The sequence below is a fragment of the Chelon labrosus genome (genome assembly GCF_963514085.1).
Source record: "Chelon labrosus genome assembly, chromosome: 3".
NCBI classification, from domain to species: domain Eukaryota; kingdom Metazoa; phylum Chordata; class Actinopteri; order Mugiliformes; family Mugilidae; genus Chelon; species Chelon labrosus.
In genome coordinates this window covers 4,864,594-4,885,646 of record NC_140339.1, presented here as the reverse complement: position 1 = coordinate 4,885,646, position 21,053 = coordinate 4,864,594, and the positions used below count along the sequence as shown (strand labels likewise).

At 44.3% G+C, this 21,053-nt stretch overlaps 1 protein-coding gene across 1 annotated transcript; it reads left to right on the top strand.

The window, feature by feature from the left end:
- Positions 1-1,160: 1,160 nt before the first annotated feature.
- On the top strand, positions 1,161-20,948 carry cmtm4 (CKLF-like MARVEL transmembrane domain containing 4). The gene is made up of 4 exons (XM_084541293.1): positions 1,161-2,431; positions 9,972-10,148; positions 17,332-17,430; positions 17,868-20,948. The coding sequence occupies exons 1-4, from the start codon at positions 2,246-2,248 to the stop codon at positions 18,030-18,032; spliced, it is 627 nt and encodes a 208-aa protein (XP_084397419.1). The 5' UTR covers positions 1,161-2,245; the 3' UTR covers positions 18,033-20,948.
- Positions 20,949-21,053: the final 105 nt, after the last annotated feature.

Below are 21,053 nucleotides of genomic sequence, written 5' to 3'. Positions count from 1 at the left end.
TGCGTCCTTTGCAAAGACAAATCCACCCGATTCCAGCCTTACTGAAGCACCCCCAAGATCATCCCTGATCCTCCACCAAATTTCACAGTGGGTGTGAGACACTGAAATTACGTGCTTATAGGCCTCTCCAGGTCTCCATCTAACCCTTTAGAGAACCAGGTGTTTGGCAGAGCTGAAAATTGGACTCATCAGAGAAGATGACCTTACTCCACTCCTCTATAATCCAATCCTTATGGTCGTTTGCAAACCTCAGGCTGGCTCTTCTATGTTACTCATTGATGAAGAGCTTTACACAACTTTAGCCCTGCCCCTTGGAGCCTGTTTGGAACCGTTCTCACTGTGCACTTCACCCCATCTACCTTTTGCTATTCTTTCTGTAGAAAGAAGGTCTCTTTACGTCATCCTGTGGTTGCAAAACTGTTGTGTTTCAGATAATGACCTAATCAGAACCCCATTAGGTAGAATGAGGGGTGCTTGTGTTGGAGTTCAACAGTCACTGGAATGGAACGACTGTCACACATGCAGAGATGCTCACTTCAGAATAATATATAATCTATAATAATTTGCAGTGGTCTCTCAAAATAGGGTCCGGGTTATTACAATGAGCAAGACTCAGATGTGTTTACAAACCTAGCTTGCCCATAAGAAAAGGATTTGGTGGTCAGATTATCCAGTTTTAGCCTAGGTTGTTACTCCAGATACACAAATTTAGCATTGCAACACTGCAAAGTAAAGGTTATTTTCCACAATATTAATCCTTTAAGTCCTTTAATTTTATTAAATCCTGTCATCTCCAAACACGGCAGTTGCCGGCTCTTCAAGTTTAACTTGCTGTGCTCGGTCATTGCCGATGACGGCAACAATGCAGGCAATGACGGGTTCCCTGCATTGTTGCTTTAAGGCCTGAAAAATAAGATCTGAAAATAAATAAAATAGCTGGAGCACTTCACTGAAGCTTAATAGCTGTTTGGGTTTAACATTCGGGCATCAGATAAAAGACATCTCCAGCATCTTTAAACATCTGCAATCTCCTAGGCAACCTTTCATGCCACCACATGCCATAGGAGGGCAGTAAGGTACAAAGAACCACTTTTTTTATTATTATTATTATTATTTCTTTTTATTTTATTTCTCAAATAACATTAAGCCTATCCCCACATTCTTGGAAGTTAGACATGACATCTGATAAACAAGAGAGACCTTTGATTGCTTTCCAAACTCCACAGTTGTTTTATTTTAGGAACATGGTGGGATCACTCTGACCTATATTCAGACAGTGAAGCAGCCATAGCTTATCAACTTCATGTCTGCCAGTTAAATGTGGAATATTTTGTCCCTGAGCGGTGGCATTTACAGATAACACAACCGAAACTACAGTTTTATTAACTCCTTTGAGGGAAAAAAAAAGCAGCCAGGCTGTGATCCCATGGAGAAGAACTGGGGCAGGATTTCACCAGGCCTGAGTGCTGGATGGTTAAATGTTTTGGAGAGAGGTGCAGACGACGGAAAAAAGGGGACATTCAAAGAGAACTGCGCAGCAGAGCTCGGTCCTGTCGGCGTGGTTCCGGCTGGATTCGTTTTGCAAGGCTGTTTGGGAGCACTTACAGAGCCTACTCAAGAATGTGCAGTTCTCAGAGGGGCGGAGACAAGCTCGCTTTCCATCCATGGCGAGCCTATCTATACGCAGCCTGGCCGTACGCTGCTCTACTGTACGCGCTGTCTAATTAAGTTCACAATAGGAGACAACAGGAGGGTTCCTCTCGGTTCTTCTGGGCCATAATGGGTGGACGGTTTTCGTTCGCAGAGACTCGTCACGCAGCCCGGCGGGCATTGTTTTCGCTGCAACCGAACTAACCAGAATCGTCCATGGTAAAGTGACACTGGGACTCGAACAAGTGACCCACCTAACATAGTTATAAATGCGGCTGCTCTTTTTTGTTTCTGTTTTTGCTTCTGGAGAGACGCAGCACCGTGACCAGGAGGACGCGTTATTCCAGCCGGATTTTCTCCCCCCTGCGCGTAAATGTTAAAGAGCGCCTACCGCGGCGCGTTCACCGCGGGGTGGCTGTGAAAAGTGGACCGTCTGGTTTGTTTTCTCCATCCACTTCCAGCCTGCATGGAACAAAGTGTGCTTTCTGTCACATAACCTGCGCCTCGAGGCAGATCCGGGCTGTTCGTCAGCGGCGCTTTTGTATATGCGCTAACATTTTGCAACTCGAGGGTCCACCGAGCTTCTCCCGAAACCATGAGGACCACCGAGGAGACGGAGGGCTTTGACGGCGAGGCCTCCAACACTTCCATGATCTCCGGGGCCAGCAGCCCCTATCAGCCCACCACCGAGCCCGTCCATGCGCGCAACGTCCTGGGGGGGATACGGTGCGACCTGGACTACCTGAAGTCATACTTTGGGATTTTAAAGGTGGTCGAAGTGGTAAGTTAAAGCACGACGGCTCGTTAAACTGCAACAAAACCATGGCTGAGCTTAAGTGGATATCACCACCAAGCAAGCAGCCACTAACATATGGACAGAAAAGAAACTCTTATTTCATAATAAATCTCAAATTTCACGTTAAATAACATGATTGTTAATGTGTCCATGTGACAATGCAGGCTTTATCCAAGGTTTAAATAGTTAATTTAAGATGTGGTCAGACAGGTTCCAGTTTAACCTGCACTGCATCCCAGGTACTTGTCTATCAGGTTAACAGCATCCCATGATAAGGGAAGGTATATAGAGATGAGGTTGCTAAGGAACTGTCACTTCATGCTTTGCACACTTAAAAATGTTGGTTCCAGGAAAATGGGGCAATATTCCAAAGGTCACAACAATAGTCTCCTCTGTTTAATGGGACCTTGATAACTTATGTAAAATAAATGGCCTTCCCAGTGTGTGGCTCCTTTAAGATGTTTGACTGCTGCCCTCAGAGTCCTTCAAATGTGTGTCTGGCAACTGGGGGGGGCGCCTCCAACAACGCACCTGGAGATACCTGCTGGTTTGATTAAGCCCCGAAATTATCACGATTTTGCCTTCACTCAGCGTTCACTGGAAAACACATTTCCACTGTTACTTTAAATCGGTTTTACCCAAACCAGATGTCTGAACCGGGATAAGAGGCAACAACAAAGCGAAACGATCTGATAACTCACCAGAGGAGGAAATATCTGCGAAGCTGGGGCCACTTTTCTTCTTCCCGTGCCAGAAAAACTCGACACAGGCCTGCGCGCTCGTGCACACCGAGCAGTGTGTTCAGAAACAAACACCCAGCAATGTTATTTAATAGCACGGGCAAGCTAAAAGTCCACACTGCTTAAGAATAAGCCCTGGCTTACTTTCTTCACTTGTAAAATAATGTCTAGCTCAAGAAAAAGAAGCGTTCGAAAAGTCATTTTTTCACAGTTTGTGGGTGGTTGAGTGTCCCAGTGGTCTGAGGGAGGACTGTGCTGTTGCGCACACCTGTGATGTTTACCTATGTGTGTGTATGTGGGAAGTTGGATAGGAAGCCATCTGTCATCCGTGTGGGGAAAAGTCTGGAACAGGCAAGAAGATTCACATTGTTCATCTGTTTCACAGCAAATGCCTGAGCTTACACCGACCAGGCATAACATTATAACCACCTTCCTGATATTGTCTAGATCTACCTTGTGCCTCATCAGAGAATGGACATGGGCCTTCTGAGGGTGTCCTGTGGTGCCTGGCAACAGAATGTTGTTAGTGGGGGGGCCTTTGAGGGGAGGGGCCTCTGTGGAGATACTTGGTCAGTTTGGGATCTAGTGAATTTGTGTCAGGCTGCATCCTGCTGGGGATGGCTGCGGCCATCAAGGAGTGTCATTGCTATGGGGTGGGGGTGTCTGGTCTGGTCTAGGTGGGTGCTACATGTCTAAGTAACGTCCACACTAATGAATGCCAGGTCCAAAAGTTTCCAAGCAGAACACTGAATTGTCACACGACGGTCGATGTTATTCACTTCTCCTGTCAGTGGTCATAATGTTATGCCTGAACAGTATATGTCTAACTCTTGGCTTCTCAGTTAACACAATACTTGAGTACTTTGTTTGAACAGTTTCTTAAATATTGAATGTGAAAGAATGACTTAACTGGAACAAAGGTAAACAAGACGATGCATTTGATGCCAGCTTTTAACAACATATCTTATTCAGCACCAAAAAGAAGTACTTGTAAACCTTCATTTCAATGCGTAAGAGCAAATAAAAAAAGTAAATAAAGAATAACTCTTATATCTCTGGAAGGTCCTGAATAGTTTCAGGTACGTAGAGAAAAATCTAACAGCCATGGTCCGGCTAAGATTCATACATGTGAATAAGCATTATCTCATATCCTGTTCCTACTAATCTTCTGTTTACACCTTTTTTATTTACTTTAGTTATTTATTCAACCCCGATACTGACTCTTTCCACTTAGAGAACCGTTGCGTTTCTCCTCTGCCATCAAGGACAGGACCTATGAAAGTCATCCAAGTTTACAGTCAGTATCTCAGAGGAGGCCTGCGAGGCTCTCTGCCAAGCATTAATAGTCTCCTCGACTTTCATTTTTTTTTTTTTTTTACTGCTCTGTCCTGTAATCATTTCACTGTGTGCCAGCTGAGCCCGCGTGATGATCTTTTGCAACTAATAGATGACAATGCGAAGCTGACTGCACACGATGTGCTGCAAAAGTACCGCTCCGCAGCAGGCTTTCTGCGAATTCCGGAAACAAGAAGGTTGCCAAGGTGGTGCTGTGTCTGTTATTTATTCCAGGAGAAAGCGTCTGCGTGGCTTAAACAGTGGCAGCCGTGCGTCGTTAATATTTAATCTTTGTTCGGAAATTCGGGTCTGTGGAGTAATGATTACAAGTAGACAGGTACAGTAGGATGTCTGCTGCTTTGCACGACACGCTTCTTTAAAGATCCAGACACTTTTTTGCACACATGGAAGGATGTGGAGTCCTGGTGGAGTGGAGTGCACGTTCAATGTAAACCTTATGTGATAATGTTGCCAGTCATCATTTAAGAGGGAGTCGACTGTAAAGCCCCACCCAGCTTCTCTGCCCTTTGTCCTTGCTTCCGAATGGATTTTGTCAAAGGTTTATTATAGTGCCTCTACACCCAGGCCTTGTCCGGACCAAGAGTCACAAACCGTTCATTTGCACTGCCCCGTGTTTACAGAGAAATTACCTGTTACCCCTCAGCAAAACACGACCTGTGTAGCTGTTTCACACCAGAGCAGTAAAACGCAAAGATGCATTAGAGAGCCGTTCGGCTTGTCATTCCTCGGATGAAGGGACACACAGGGACACGCTGGCCGTGCACCGACCAAACACAACCCCCAGCAGGATGTAACCTGACCGAGGTGGGTTGGTCCTGACAGCTGGCTCGTCTTTGTCTCCTCGCTGCGACCGGGTCAACGGGGTCCAAATGATAATCACCTCACGTCCCCCTCCGCACACTGAGTGGAATCTGATACCTTAGAGTCGGGCCTTCGAGTAAACCTGGCAAAACTCGCTTTGATAAATAATGGTTCACTCGTGATGATGTTGCAGCTTCTTTCTTCTTTTTTTTTTGTTTTTTTTTTAAAGAAATATTATTTTAACAGGTGGTAATTAAATATAATATCATGTTATTTTTCTGGGGATGCTCTTAAATGAAGTTACCAGATGCTCCCAAATGTCAGCGCGCACTTCCTCCGCACAGACAGAGAGAGAGATGCCATATGCTTCGTTCTCTTGCGGTTGAAACATTACTTATTCAGAGCTAGGGAGACATAACCCTAACCCCTATAAAAGACAACAAGAATGTTTTGCATGTGTGTGGGGAGACGTGCATGCTGTCTCAACGCGCACACACACGCATTTAACTTATCCTCCGGGGTGAAATTGAACCTGAATTCAGGCTACATTTCCCTTCTCACAGAGGTTTGCGGGCTCCGGCTGAAGCATGGTCAACGTTTTGGGGAATATCTTCGCACGAGATCCCACAGTTGCAGGAGTGCAGCGTCCACAGTGAGGCCTCTTTTCTCTACTTTATTTTCCTGTCCTCAACAGATGGTGAAAAGAATTTGGGGCTAAGGCCGAGACGCCTTGAACGAGAACTAATAATGTGCATAATCTCAAAGATAAGGATGTGCTTGCAAGAGGGAGAGAAAGGAGAGCTGATGGTGTGTATGCAATCACAATGAACATGTTCCTCGGGGGTGAAGGTCGACATCAAATCATTACTTACAAGATTATCCAGTATGGTGCTTGTGATCCCCGGCCTTCTCCCCCGTGACTGCCAGACACCTGCTGCACAGGGACACGAGGGAGGCAATATGTTTTCTGCAAGAGACATGACATCACCCCGAGCGGCCCTCCACTCCTGTTTGGGTGTAACCTTTTGAGTCTGTGTTACAGACACAGATGGATTCCTACCCGACTACAATACGCGCTCTAATGAGTCTTCGACAGAAATGAAACTACAAGTTAGCTCGGCGGATTTTTAGGGCGCTTTCAAAGTTGGACATGTTGCATCCATGCATCGCTATCTACACGTTTCCTGTGAGAGCATGTCTCAGCCCCAGATGTGGATGATTAGAGTCCCTCCCTTTAGACTTCACCACTGCCGGTCATCAAACAGTAACATGTTAGTCGTCAGAAACCGACACAACCTGCTCAGTGGACGTGATAAACGGAGCTGTTTATTGAGCCAGGGGGAGGAAGAGGAGGGGTCTGTTGGGTTCTGTAATGAGACAGTTTGTTCAGCAGTGTCATGCAAAGAGAGGGACCTAGTTAGTTTGGACTTGAATTCAGGTTGCATTGAAATGTTTGGATTTTTGTAAAAAAGTCCAAATGTTGGTCCTATGAAAAAGTTTCTTAGGTTTGTAAAGTTTTTTCCTCACAAGAAGGTTGCCAAATTCCTTATCTCAAACAAAAACCTCACATGTACCTGGAAAAAAATATAAGCAGATATATGCCAATCACGCATAACATTATGACCACCTTCCTAATATTGTGCAGGTCTCCCTTGTGCCTCCAAAGCAGCTGTGACTCATCAGAAAATGGACATGGGCCTGGCTACAGGATGTTGTTAGTGGGGGGGGCTTTGCGGGGGGGTGGTCTCTGTGGATCATCCCACAGAGACTTGATCAGTTTGGGATCTTGTGAATTTGGAGGCCAGGTCAACACCTTGTGCTGTTCTTCATGTTTTCTTTTTTCAGTTGTTCCTAAAGTGTTTTTGTGTGTGTGCCTGTGTCAGGCTGCATCCTGCTGGGGATGGCTGCTGCCATCAAGGAGTGTCATTGCTATGGGTTGGGGGTGCCTGGTCTGGTCTAGGTGGGTGCTACATGTCTAAGTAACATCCATGCCAGGTTTATGGTCAGTGTTATTTACTTCTCCCGTCAGTGGTCATAATGTTATGTCTGATCAGTGTGTCTTAATTAGTCCTAAATATTACTCTCAAAGTGCAAAGTCTGATTCACTAAGACCGCGTTGAAAAGATTCAAAGACTGTGTGATTCATGACATTCATGCATATTTTAATCACGTATTCAAAAAGCCATTGTCTATCTTTCACCGTTTCTGAATGGCCTACGTTGCATGCACAGATACAAACAGCATGCGACAGCTGTTACTGTGTCTACATATCAGTCGCAGTTTGGTTAAAACATGCAGAGGTACTGTATGCATGGTGGCAAAAAAAATTAAATGATGCTTTTGGTACTGAGCTCATTTTGAAGCCATACACAGTGGTATTGTAGTCGTTTCCCCTTTCGTGTTACTCAACAATTTTGCTTATGTCATTTTCAGCTGCTCTTCCCTGTTCCCATGTCAGTTAACCTGATATATATATATATACTCCCCTATGTTCTTCCTTGCCTCACTGCCCATCAAAAAAGAAATAAACCTAGGTAATCTGACCATGTCCCAAAACTCCTGCCTCTGTGTGTTCCCTTGGCTTGATGACAAACAAGAAATGGATTTCAAAGAGCATTGGCGTTCCGGTTTAATGTTGATATGCATGTCTTAAGTCACATTTGCCATAAGCTTGATTGTAGATGGCTGGTTGTCATGCCATTTGGAATAATATCGTTTCATTGTATAAACCCATACTTTCTTCAGCCAGGGCTTTTATTTAATCAACTAATATGTAAAAAAAAAAAACACTTGTGACTGAGCCACCCGGGACTATCATTATCTCACAACCTACATCTACAACCTATATCTTGTGTCAAGTCATCAAAGCAGCCTGGAGTAGTCTCCTGTTCTTTTTTTTGTTAAACACAGATTAAATATTTGCTGAGCTGGTGGAAAAGTAACTGAATTGTTGGATTTAATAACCGGTTGAACCTCCTTTGGCAGTAGTAACCTCAAACAAGTATTTGCGGTAGCGTGTACAATGCTCTGGAGGAACCATTTTTCCTCAGAGAAACTGCTTCAGCTCAGCTTAATTTTTAGGAATGGCTGTTGTGAACAGCTCTCTTGAGGTTAGTCCTCAGTATCTCCACCGAGCTATGGTCTGGACTGTAAAAGATGATTTACGTCCGTGTTCTGGGTCATTATTTTGTTGCATCACCCATAGTTTACTGAGTTTCAGTTGTTGGACTGGCACCCTGATATTATGCTTTAAGATGAGCTTGGGAATTAGTTTTAGCCTCAGTGATAGCGATCCGTCCAACGAGTCCATTGTGCTCTTTGGTAAACTTCAGGTCCTTAGTTTTGGGTCTTGTTCCTTTGCGGACACCTTGGCTGGTCACAGATATTTGTATGTCAGAGATATTAACTAACTCACTCATGTTTTCGTTTGATTAATACTACGCTCTGCTCTACTTCCACCAGTTACAAAGAAATGTTGGATTGTCGGACAGTTTTTTTCCACTCTCACCATCCTACAGGACCGCTTTACGATGTGGTAGTCATCCTGAGGTCACATCCTGTTTCTATAGTGTCAATGATCAGAAAAATTGAGACTTGAACATGCATTAGCATTATATTAGATACCTAAAATAAGAGAAACTATCCTTGAAAAAAGATATTTGACGTGTGTTTAGTGTATTAGATTGGCCCAAGTCCCATCCACTAACATGGTAGGGGGCGGAGCTTATGACCTATACTGGAGCCAGACGCCAGGGGTAGCTCTACTTGCTTTGGCTTCACTTTTGGCTTTAACTTTTTGTTTTTACGTCATTCAACATTCTCTTTGAGTCTGCTGGATGCTCAACTCTGGGAAGAGCGTCCACAAATCATGCCCGTTTATAGATCATGTCTCCAACTTTGGACTTATAAATGTCTGTACCCTTTCAGCTTGCGTCAAAACTAGTAAATGCCAAATGCATTTCATTTCATTTGAGTCTGAACCTTTATAGAAGGGACAGGAACACGGTTCCTTTGCTTGACTCTCAAACCGATCTTCCAGGCACAGTGAGTCTCAGATCTGGTCTAACCTTGAATTCAGCTGTTTCAGGTCAGTAATAAATCAGAGGCATTCTCGTGGTTCTGTTATGCCTCTGGGTTTTGGACTGCTCTGAGACAATCAGGAATCCGTGTGTGGTTTTGTCGGGGTCTACATGGCAGAAGAACACCTAAATAGCAGAATTCTCCCCATACTGTGGTTTGTTGATGGATGTTGGCTGGAGGCATGCATCATCACGGGCTGCCAAGAGCAGGACTCATGAGAAGGGCTCATGGACTTTGGTCGGTCTAGTCATAGGACTAGACCAAAGTCACTTCATACTGACAAATGCTCAGCACTAATAAACACTCATAAAATTACATAAATTTGTTGATGTAACCTACAGTAGCCTTTATGCACCCTTTATGCAACACCCTTCAGAAAAGTAATAATGTATGCTGACTGTCCACGATGACCTAGTTTTCCAACCAGTAGAGATGATTCATCCATCGGCTCATGAATTATGTAACTTGTTTTCTGTTATAACGCTACTCTGCAGGGTACACTCAACATGTACTTCTTGTCTCTCCTGTCATTTCTCCTGTCACGTCAGGTCCTGTCGCTCATTGGATTCATCTGCATAGAGACCATCATGATGTGTTCTCCTTGTGGAGGGGTCTACTTCTTTGAGTTTGTCAGCTGCAGTGCCTTCGTGGTCACCGGGGTCCTCCTCCTGATCTTCTGCCTCAACCTCCACACCAAGGTTCCCCACGTCAACTGGAGCCTCACGGTGCGTAGACGGCAATCTCTGGCCTATGTGGGGGCAATTGTCAATCTTTTGGGGCTTATGGTGCTGCCAAGGGGTCTGAATAATGGATGGATGGATGGATGGATATTAGGACCAATGTTACCTGTTGTGTGCACATTGGTCACTGGTCATCAAGTTGGAGTTAAGTCACAGCATCTATGACTGGACAATTTATACCGTTCAGCCACAACATTATGACCACTGACAGGAAAAGTAAATAACATTGACCATCTTATGACAATACAATGTTCTGCTGGGAAACCTTTGGACCTGGCATTCATGTGGATGTTACTTAGACATGTAGCACCCTCCTAGACCAGACCAGGCACCCCCACCCCATAGCAATGACACTCCTTGATGGCAGCAGCCATCCCCAGCAGGATGCAGCCTGACACAGACACACACACACAAAAACCTTTTAGGAACAACTAAAAAAAAAACATGAAGAACAGCACAAGGTGAACTGGCCTCCACATTCACTATATCCCAAACTGATCAAGTATCTGTGGGATGGTCCACTGAGGCCCCTGCCCTCAAAGGCCCCCCATTAACAACATTGTGTTGCCAGACACCGCAGGACACCCTCAGAAGGCCCATGTCCATTCTCTGATGAGTCACAACTGTTTTGGAGGCACAAGAGAGACCTACACAATATTAGGAAGGTGGTCATAATGTTATGCCTGATCAGTGTAGACTCAGTTAACAGGTTGAAACCACTTTATTTAAGGTAATTGGTTGACAAATTCGACTAAAAGGCAGGATTTAACAAGCCTTTCTACCTCTTTATATCTCCTCATGGACTCCTTCCTGCAACCAGGCCCGCTCAAACACTAATAACAATGGCAACACTGCTCGCACTACAAATTAAAATGACCTGGCCTTTATTTCCTTCTTTTATTTTCATCGTTGTGCTTGATGTAGCATTATGGTCGTTTTAAACAAGCAATAATGTGAGCGAAGTCAAACGTTAACCCAGTGTGCGCTTCCCTCTTTGGTTTGGACTCTACTTTAGCCTCTGTTTGATGAATATCGTGTTGGAGGCTTTGTGTTTAATATCAAGACCAGGAGCATAGGACTCTGTTGGGGGAGCAGTTTCAGTGTTACTACTAGGATTTGCATTGTCAGCTCTAAGCAAATGAACTGGTGGGTGTTCTCCAGCAGATACTGGCTGCCTTTCAGCATTTGCCTACATGCACACGTTGGTGTGTTCTGAGCTGTACCCTAGTATCTTTTACAGAAGGCTTTAGAGAAAAAAAAAAAAGAAAGTCTTTAACCATGTTTCCAGGGGCCACACAGCTTACAGTCATAGTACATATCATAGGAAGCCAGATGTCCTCATCCAACCATAGCTATCAGATTGCTTTATGGTACAGAATTCCACCTCAAACATGAAGCGAGGGTGTGCCTTTGGCTTCTACTTTTGGCAGAACAACACCAAATGAAAGCTTTCACCATCGTAGAGAGGCCCGGACCAATTTAACGGTGCTGATCTTGGAACTTTTAACTGATACCTGTGACTAGTATAGTTCATATAATCTAAAATCCTCCTGTTCTTTTTTTTCTTCTTCTTCTTCTCAGGCTCATAGCCCTGTCAGATCTGAGTTAATTGTTTTTCCACTTAGGCGATTAATAGTCTAGAAATATGTAATTAACATGTACCATGTGTGTGTGTTTCTGCGTGCACAGCTTGGGATGAAGTGACTCTGGCTGTGGGTTACGTATTAGGTCCACAGGAAGAGGTTAAACTTCACTGGGCTTTTCATTGGTAAAGCTTGGAGTCATGCTGTCATGCACAAAGCCTTTCATTTCTTTTTCAAAAAAAAAGAAAAGAAAAAAAGGCTTAAATGTTTGCAGGAAAACAATATCTGCGCTCATGACACACAAACCCCCTGCTGTTCCCTTGTTTGGACAGTGCACTTTTGCATATAAAGGCTTACAGTGGGTGTTTCTTCCCCCGGATTCCACAGTCTGTCTGTGCCGTCACTCCAAACCGTAGTAGCTAACAAACCCCATGACGCTCGGTCGCACTCCTGCCTAGAAAGTCCAAAGCTGCTCCAATCACATTAGGCCCCCGAGAATTTCCCCACGAGTAAGCAGTTCAGAGTGTTAACCCTTCTGCTGATCGCCTGTATTTTCCGCGAGCCGTGGACTGGCGCTAACAATGCTCCTCTGTGGAGCGAGTTGTTGTTTAATTCGGTTTAGAAATTCAGAAGAAGGGTCCTTAATCATACAATTATGTGTCATATGATCCCATCTTCTCCAGTTCACCCTCTGTGATGACTTTGGCAGCACGGAGGTGGAAACACAGGCCCTGACTCCATTCCCCCTCCTCCCATAAGGAAATGAATGCAGTCGCGGGGCCTTGCTGCAAATCCACATGGTAACTTAAAGGGATTAAGTTGAACTTGAGGGTTTTCATTTATTTTATTTTATTTTTTTGAACGCAGACCGTTTGATGCATTGTTTTCCTTGATCAGAGCCAAATAGTGTCTGCTCTCCTGAGGGATTCTGGGACAGAAATGGGGCAACAGTGAGGACACGGAGCCCGAAGGGGAGGGAGAGAGATATTAGTGTTGTTATTCTCCTTTTAGAAGGAGGGCTGCAGTTTGAATACGCTGCCAGTGTGCCCAGTATATTCTGGTTGTTTTGTTCAGAGAGCAGACAACATCCCATCACATTTAACGCATGAATGAACCGGGTACTTCAGAGGGAAGATCAATGATGAGTGCTGACCAGAGCCGTCACGGTACGGTATCGGCAGCATGGTAATGATGGTTATGCTGCACTGTAGAAATACCAGTCATCTGGAATTACTCTCTATTATTAATGCAGCAATAATCTGTGTATTTTAAATAACCACTGTATAATACATGCATCGAATATCAGCCAGTAAAATAGCAAGTAAGAGTTTTTTCTCAGGAATTGCTAGAGACAAAAACGAGGCCGAATTCATTTAAAAGGTGATGGACATGGGCCTTCTGAGGGTGTCCTGTGGTGCCACAGTGTTGTTAGTGGGGGGCCTTTGAAGGGAGGGGCCTCTGTGGATCATCCCACAGATACTTGATCAGTTTAGGATCTAGTGATTTGGAGGCCAGGTCAACACCTTGTGCTGTTCTTCATGTTTTTTTTTTTAGTTGTTCCTAAAGCGTTTTTGTGTGTGTGTCTGTGTCAGGCTGCATCCTGCTGGGGATGGCTGCTGCCATCAAGGAGTGTCATTGCTATGGGGTGGGGGTGCCTGGTCTGGTACATCCTGCATCCTGGTACATCAGGCTACATCCTGCTGGGGAGACAGCACAGAGCATACGCAGACCCTAACGCCATAGCCGGTCCCATCGCCCCAGGGATGTAACTACGCATCACGTCGACGCAGATGCGATCGGTCCGCTTGGTAGTAGCGTGTTTCCGCTGTAGTATTTCCGGCTGCTTCTCCATCTCCGCAATTGTTTTTGATCAATAAAGATGGAACACATCGAGGAAAGGTTAACCGACGAGGTACGGAGATACAACCATTTGTACGACCTGTCTTCGGCGAAATTTGCTCAAAAGTCTCAGTCGCCGTTGTTGAAAGTGAAGCAGGAAGTGGAAACAAAAATTAACCCGACTGGCAAAAAGTATAAATGGCTTGCACCGGCGTAGGCTACGTACGTGGGTTACGGCGTCTACATCCCGCAGTACCCTAAAAGAGCCTTAACATCCACACCAAAGAATGCCAGGTCCGAAAGTTTCCCAGCAGAACATTGAATTGTCACAAGATGGTCAATGTTATTTACTTCTCCTGTCAGTGGTTTTAATGTTATGACTGATGGGTGTATACCAAGATCCCAAATAGAAAAAGAAAAAAATATCTCATTAGGTTAAAGGACATTCCTCACTGGAAGTCCCCTCTTCAGCAACAGTGTGTTAGACACTTCACACAGCCATTTATTTCTCTTTGTAAAGTATTTTACAAAGAGAAATACAGTAAACGTATTCTTTATTGTAGAATTAATAAAAACCCTCTCAGCAAAATATATTGGCACTCTAAAAGTATAACACTTGTACTGTTATTTAGTGTATGGATTACAATAAACAGATTAGTGTTGCTCATTGTTACTGTGCCTTGCAAATAACACATCTCTGCATCTCTTCATATGAGCTGTACATTATCTGTATGTATTTTTATGTTAATGCACCCTTGTTCTCCGTCTGACCCCGTGTTACGCTGTCTGTGATGATCTACCTCTCTGCTGAGCTTGCACACAGCCCGAGGGTTGCGGTTATTATTTGCTTGAGTCATTAATCTATCATCGGTTCTGGCTAGAAACCACTTAACTCGTGTTGTATTTACTTTACCTACAAGTGGAACCCAATAAAAGCTTCCTTGGTTTGGACGGCCGAGTTTTACCACCCAGGCAGACAAGACGCACGAAATACTCGCCCGCTATCTTTATTTGTCTTTCAGAGAGAATTGGGACTAGACGTGAAAGCCAGAGGGAGGCAGAGTTTTATTCCTGCATGGAGCTTTTTGGCCCCTTTTGTCTGCAACTGTCAGGAGAATAGATCTCGTAATCAGCGTTTGGCTACACCCACGACGGTTTCCGGAGTTGGACTTCGATTTGTATTTCTGGTTTTTAACTTTAAAGGTGCAACAGAAACACAAGAGAAGATGCTAAATGAAGCAGTTGCTGTGCCTGGTTTCACTAAGACTAGCTTTGACGAGGGCTAAGCTGTGACAAGGTTACACTTATCTGCTCTTGGCTATCTCAAGCAGGAGCAAAGTCACTATGAATTCTGGGTAAATTAAGACGTGGCTGACAAACCGCTCGGCTCCACTCGCTCCTCCAGAAAACCTCGGCCTCCTTGAAGAATTTGACAGTTGCGGGGATGTTTTATTGAGGAAATTCAGCAAAGAATGTAACAGCGTAACACGTTTTGATTTGATTTGCTACCGGTCGACGTTGCAAGTGTTCCTGCAGTCTCGAAAACTTTTTGCGCCGCAGAGCTTATCAGTGAAACTTCGATGACGGCCCACGTTTGGGGATTAGGCAGACTGGACTCATCTAGCACTGTATCAGCAGCCTGAAAGGTTTTGAAACCAGTTCTTGCTCCTGAAACTGGTTCCAGTCCTCGTATGAGAACACCTCTGAGTCAAACAAATCATATTGAACTTTATTCTGTCACATGCACGGGTGCAAATGCACTAAAAATAGTGTTGTTTTTGTTCTTATTTATATGTTTTTATAAAGATTTAGAGTCAGGGAATGTCACTATTTTGGACATATTTAAATTGTTCAATATAAGTATAAGACTGGATGCCATCCCAGATAGAGTAAGTGGCTGCTAAGGGATTATGTAGCGTATTATAAGTTTACATATTTATAACTTAAAAGTAAAGAGTGGGCCTTAAAGCTCCATTAATCTAACATGATTTTCCTTTTAAGCGGGCCTGTATAAATCTCAGAAACCCAGCAGATAGGGAGGAGAAGAAGTCTGAGCCTGTGCTCGTGTCTTTTAACGTTAGCCTGGTTTAAAACTGAACTGTGTGGAGAGAGTAAAGCGTCGAGCGCTGCGGCTGGACCGAACAGACCCCCGAGGGAGTCTGGAATCTCAAAGTTGTGCAAAAAAGCCTTTGGGCGCATACAGAAAGTAATGCTGGAACGCGAGTAAACAGCAGCCTATACCTCGCTTAACCGGTCGGGCCAGATAGGTGGGAATGTACGTGCAATGTGAGCAATGTTTACAGTGTGAGCATCGGATTGTGCTGAGATGCATGTGTGTGTGTGTGTGTGTGGGTGTGGGATGGTGAGCTCAGTCAAAGGTTGCTGTTATAACACTGGTGTTCATTGACTGGGTCAGTTAGCACGAGGCGATACTGTTCCATATTCGTGCGCTGCTGATTACGCCGCAGGAACGGTGGCACGTAAACACACGTCCTGCAGAGATGTGCGCACAGACTTCAGCGTGTGCGTGCCTCTGTAAGTGGAAGCGAGATGTCTCCTTTGTACGAGCCTTGTGTGTCATATGAGAGACTGTGTCTGCAATTATTACAATCATGCGTCTGATCACGAGGGCCGTGCTCCAGTCATGCACAGCGTTATTAACTCTTTCCGGACTGTCTGAGCAGCTGGAAACAGGAACACGAAAGAGCGAAAGAGGCGCTATTTATTCTTCTCTTCAAGTGTAAAAAAAAAAAAAAAAAAGGGAGTGAGTACGTGTGTAATATGAGGTGTTAGGTCGGTTTTAGGCAGGTCTTGTTGGCTTAGACTGCACCAGGATGCAGTCTGCCTGGTTAGAACAGAGTGAGCAAACTCTTTGTTTGCTCTGCACACGACATCATCCAGGACTTGGGTATAAAATCAGACTGAACTGCAGCATTCATATGTCATTAATGTACATGAAAAATCTATCTTGTGAAATACTCATGAGTGCTTTAGTGCTTTAAATGGTGGGAACTAGAGTAACAAATATTCTCATTCATTCATTTTCTGTAACCCCTTGAACTCCGGAGGGTCATGGGGGGCCTGGAGCCTATCCCAGCTGTCACTGGGCAAGAGGCGAGGTCCACCCTGGACAGGTCTCCAGGCTATCACATGGCTAACACAGAGAGACAGACAACCATTCACACTCACACCTACGGCCAATTTAGAATCACCAGTGAACCTAACCAGCATGTCTTTGGACGGTGGGAGGAAGCTGGAGAACCTGGAGAGAACCCACGCAGACACAGGGAGAACATGCAAACTCCACACAGAAAGGCCCCAGACGGCCCCTGGATTAGAACCCGGAACCTTCTTGCTGTGAGGCATCAGTGCTAACACCTACACCACTGTGCTGGCCTTGTATTAAATTTTAATTTATAAATATACTTCATGTGCAGCTGAGTGTTGCACACTGATATTACTGCTATTGTCCAAAGGTTCTTATACGTGAGTAGACTAAGAACTAAAATCTGGCATCAACTGTCAAAATCCAGTTTTATACTGCATTTTAAAATATTAAAAATGCAAAAGAGTTTTGTCAAGAGAAGAAAGTCCTAATCTGGAGAGATGCTATATATGTGGCTTTGAGTTATTGACACTGATGCCCTGACTCTATCCATTTATCCATCCAAGAAAACTGACACGCACGTCAGTAGCGTGCTGATTTGTCCTGATGTTAAATGTTTTTGTTTTTGCGTCTCCTGCAGGACCTGGTTAACACAGCTGCCAGCACCCTATTCTTCTTCTTGTCGTCTCTTGTGCTGGCCTGCATCAACCACAAGACTGCAGCTGAAATAGCAGCAGTGGTGAGTAGTCACAACCAGCTTTTCTATTTGTGTTGTTTGCTTGTTTGTTTTTTTCCGCGAGACATTTGTAAACCTCTGCTTACGGCAGTTGTCTAGTGGCGTCCCATTAAGGCACATGACGGAGGATGTATACCGATCAGGCATAACATTATGACCGGAGAAGTAAATAACATTGACCATCTTGAAAAACTGATCTACAGGCCACACAGGTCTTAGTTAGTATATTTGAGACTTTGAGGGTAATATTTAGGACTAACTGGGATTTAAACCGATCAGGCATAACATTATGACCAGGAGAAGTAAATAATCATCTTGTGACAATTTAGCGTTCTGCTGCATGATAATACTCCTTTAACTATATCAACCTCTGTGTCCTCTAGTTTTCAGTTTCGAATTCAGACATTGTTTCTGTGCTTCCTGTTCCCACTTGTCTCCAGATCTTTGGCTTCCTGGTGACAGGTGTGTACGGACTGAACACTTTCCTGGCGGTGCAGAGGTGGCGCCGCGGCAGTGGATGCCAGGGCGCGCCCCAGACCAGCGAGTACATCCGAGCGCGCACGGCGTCCCGCGGAGAGATGGAGGCGCGACCCGAGCTCGCCTGAGCGCCGGCAGACTTAAGAGAAAGCCACGCCACTGGCAAGCTGACTGAGAACGGACCCTGCTCTGCCTCCGGAGCAGCACGACGGAACTTCAAGTTCTCGTGAGGAGCGGCCATCTCGGGCTCGCTGCTTGCTTTTTGACTTCCCATCACAACACTTCAGACTTCAATCAGTCAACATTTCATGGCTACAAGTGAGATCTCGTGCGCTTTTCAGTCGTTCTTGGCCGCTCCTGGTGACACATATGGACACAAAGAGTGGGAAATGAAGGTATGCTTTGGAAAAAGAATATTTCATCTGCATATATTTTTAAACTGGCGTGAAGTATGACTTTCCAGTGGAGCCGCAAAAAAAACAAAAAAAAAAACAAAAGGCAGACTCCGCTACAACCCTCTGAAGTGCTGTGTCGCTGCTCTTGGTTTTTCTTTTAGAAGGATTCGAGTTTCACTGTGAATGAAGTTCAGTAAAAGAAGGTCCGCTTTTGTACAGCTTGTGTCATATATGAAGTCTGCGGGAAGAAATGTGATTGTCAGTCCAGAAAGCCGCTGGACCGTCGGCACAGCAGTTAACCTGCAGTAAAACAGACGCACCGTGACTTTGTTCTCTCTTACGGCTTTTGGCTTCTTTACCGTCCAGACATCCTTTCTAAAAGATTACACACGCTCACATAAAAGTAGGTTGCTCCTTCGTCTTGGCGAACTTCACGAATGTTTTGATATTTGCTCTCGGAAATTGCGCAGTAACAGCACAGGACGATTCTCAGCTGCAGCAAAGACAGGCCGCAACCTCATCTCCCCAAACTGCATCAGTGGATTTGAAGCAATCTTTTTCTGCTTTATTCTAGATTGTGTATAAACTGCCCCCCGCCTTCATCCCAAAACTAGCATTCCTGAAAAAAAAATTCCCTTCGAGATCTGTGTAAGGTCAACACTGTGAGCTGGGAGCAGGTTATATCGAGTGACGATAACGCCGTTGGTGTTTCATTCCTTTTGCACATATTTGCAGCTTCGGGCAACACAAATGGTAACAGTGTTGGACAAACACCAGGAGGTGGTCTAGACCAATTACCCTTAGACTAGACACTGTATCTCAGGTACTGACGCTCCTTTAAATGTTAAGAAAATAAATAAAAAGAAACACGTTTGAACTGAAATCACAGGGTGCCTCGACCTGAACGCTGTATTTCCTAATGCCTTCCTAATTATTAGACTATTATTAGAGAGCGGGGACGGAGAGACGGTACGTTTAGCGGTGTCCCGGTTTTTCGCTCCGTGTTCGGTCGACCTTAAATATTTGTATATGTATCTACAGTATATTATCACACACTTGTATTATGATATGTCTATCATTCCACACTACAGCTGTTATAAGGCGCATGCATACAGAGAACAGAATTGATTTGTCATTCCTTAAACCCTTCTCTATTTGGCCTGGTGTTCCTGGTGCGAATAGGAAGTTAACACGAGTTAATACAATGTTTGATTTTTAGGATGAAGATGAAATGTCCACATAAATTATTTTTGTCCACTTAGATGATATGTTGAATTTACACGACGGTTAAGACCTGATGCCTTTTAAGGCTTGGGTGAAGTTTTTTCCAGTGCAGGGTCTGAATCGGCTCTATTGCGCCATCTCCTGGTCTACATCTGAAATGTACACCGATCAGCCACAACATTATGACCACTGACAGGAGAAGTGAGTAACATTGACCACCTTGTGACAATACAAAGTTCTGCTGGGAACTTGGAACTGTAATTAAGAGGTAAATGTTTGATATTTCTTATTAAGTGTGCATGTGTTGCCATGAAATTTTAAAGCGTTCCTATCTAATGTACACTGATCAGGCCAAACATTATGACCAGCGACATGAGAAGTAAATAATATTGACCATCTTGTGACAATTCAGTGTTCTGCTGGTAAAGTTTTTGGACCTGGCATTCATTCGTGTGGATGTTACTTAGACATGTAGCACCCACCTAGACCAGACCAGGCACCCCCACCCCATAGCAATGACACTCCTTGATGGCAGCAGCCATCCCCAGCAGGATGCAGCCTGACACAGACACACACACAAAAACGCTTTAGGAACAACTAAAAAAAAAACATGAAGAACAGCACAAGGTGTTGACCTGGCCTCCAAATTCACTAGATCCCAAACTGATCAAGTATCTGTGGGATGATCCACAGAGGCCCCTCCCCTCAATGGACCCCACTAACCCACTAACAACATTCTGTTGCCAGACACCACAGGACACCTTCAGAAGGCCCATGTCCATTCACAATCACAACTGTTTTGGAGACACAAGGAAGACCTGCACAATATTAGGAAGGTGGTCATAATGTTATGCTTGCTTGGTGTATTGAGTGAACTAATAATTAGCAGGTGTGTGCAAATAAAGGAAGGATTGTGGGTTAAAATGATTACGTCAAATCTGATTTTAAATGCTGATGATTAATCAGGTGTTTCTTTTGTTTTGACTAACTTATGATACGTTCACATTTCTTTTGGTTCGGTGACCGAAGTAGCTGCATAAAGAGACAATCATGCTTGTACTTGTGCCTGTACGTTGATGCATTTGTTTTCCAGTGACACTATGAACGATGATCACTCAAACATTTGTACAGCAACCAAATCACGCGAGAACATTCTGCTCCTCGACGGTATACAATGACTGTTTTTGTCCAAAAACTCTGTGCTATAAAATGAATTTATACTTATGAGAAAGAAGAAGGATCGTGACGTGAGCGGACTGAGGGAATTCAGAAGTGAGATTCACTTCAGTGTTCTTTTGATTTTCCGTGTGCTTTTTACAACCACAGTCCCGTCTCTTACAGCTTGGAGCCACTGTATTTTTGTATTTAAAACATCCTCATCGGTTGGTAGTGACAATTTAAATAAAGTGACATTATTGAAAATAACTCGGGTTTTTTATTGGAAGATGTTTTTTTGTACACACAGAAAAAGCACTTACAGACAATTGTACAGACATTTCACATATTATAGTTCATCACTGGGTCTCCTTT

Excerpts from the sequence above, each read along its gene's own strand:
- cmtm4 (XM_084541293.1), top strand. The coding sequence starts at position 2,246 with ATGAGGACCACCGAGGAGACGGAGGGCTTTGACGGCGAGGCCTCCAAC. Across the intron at positions 2,432-9,971 it reads TTTTAAAGGTGGTCGAAGTG|GTCCTGTCGCTCATTGGATT; the intron begins GTAAGTTAAAGC and ends CTGTCACGTCAG. Across the intron at positions 10,149-17,331 it reads ACGTCAACTGGAGCCTCACG|GACCTGGTTAACACAGCTGC; the intron begins GTGCGTAGACGG and ends CGTCTCCTGCAG.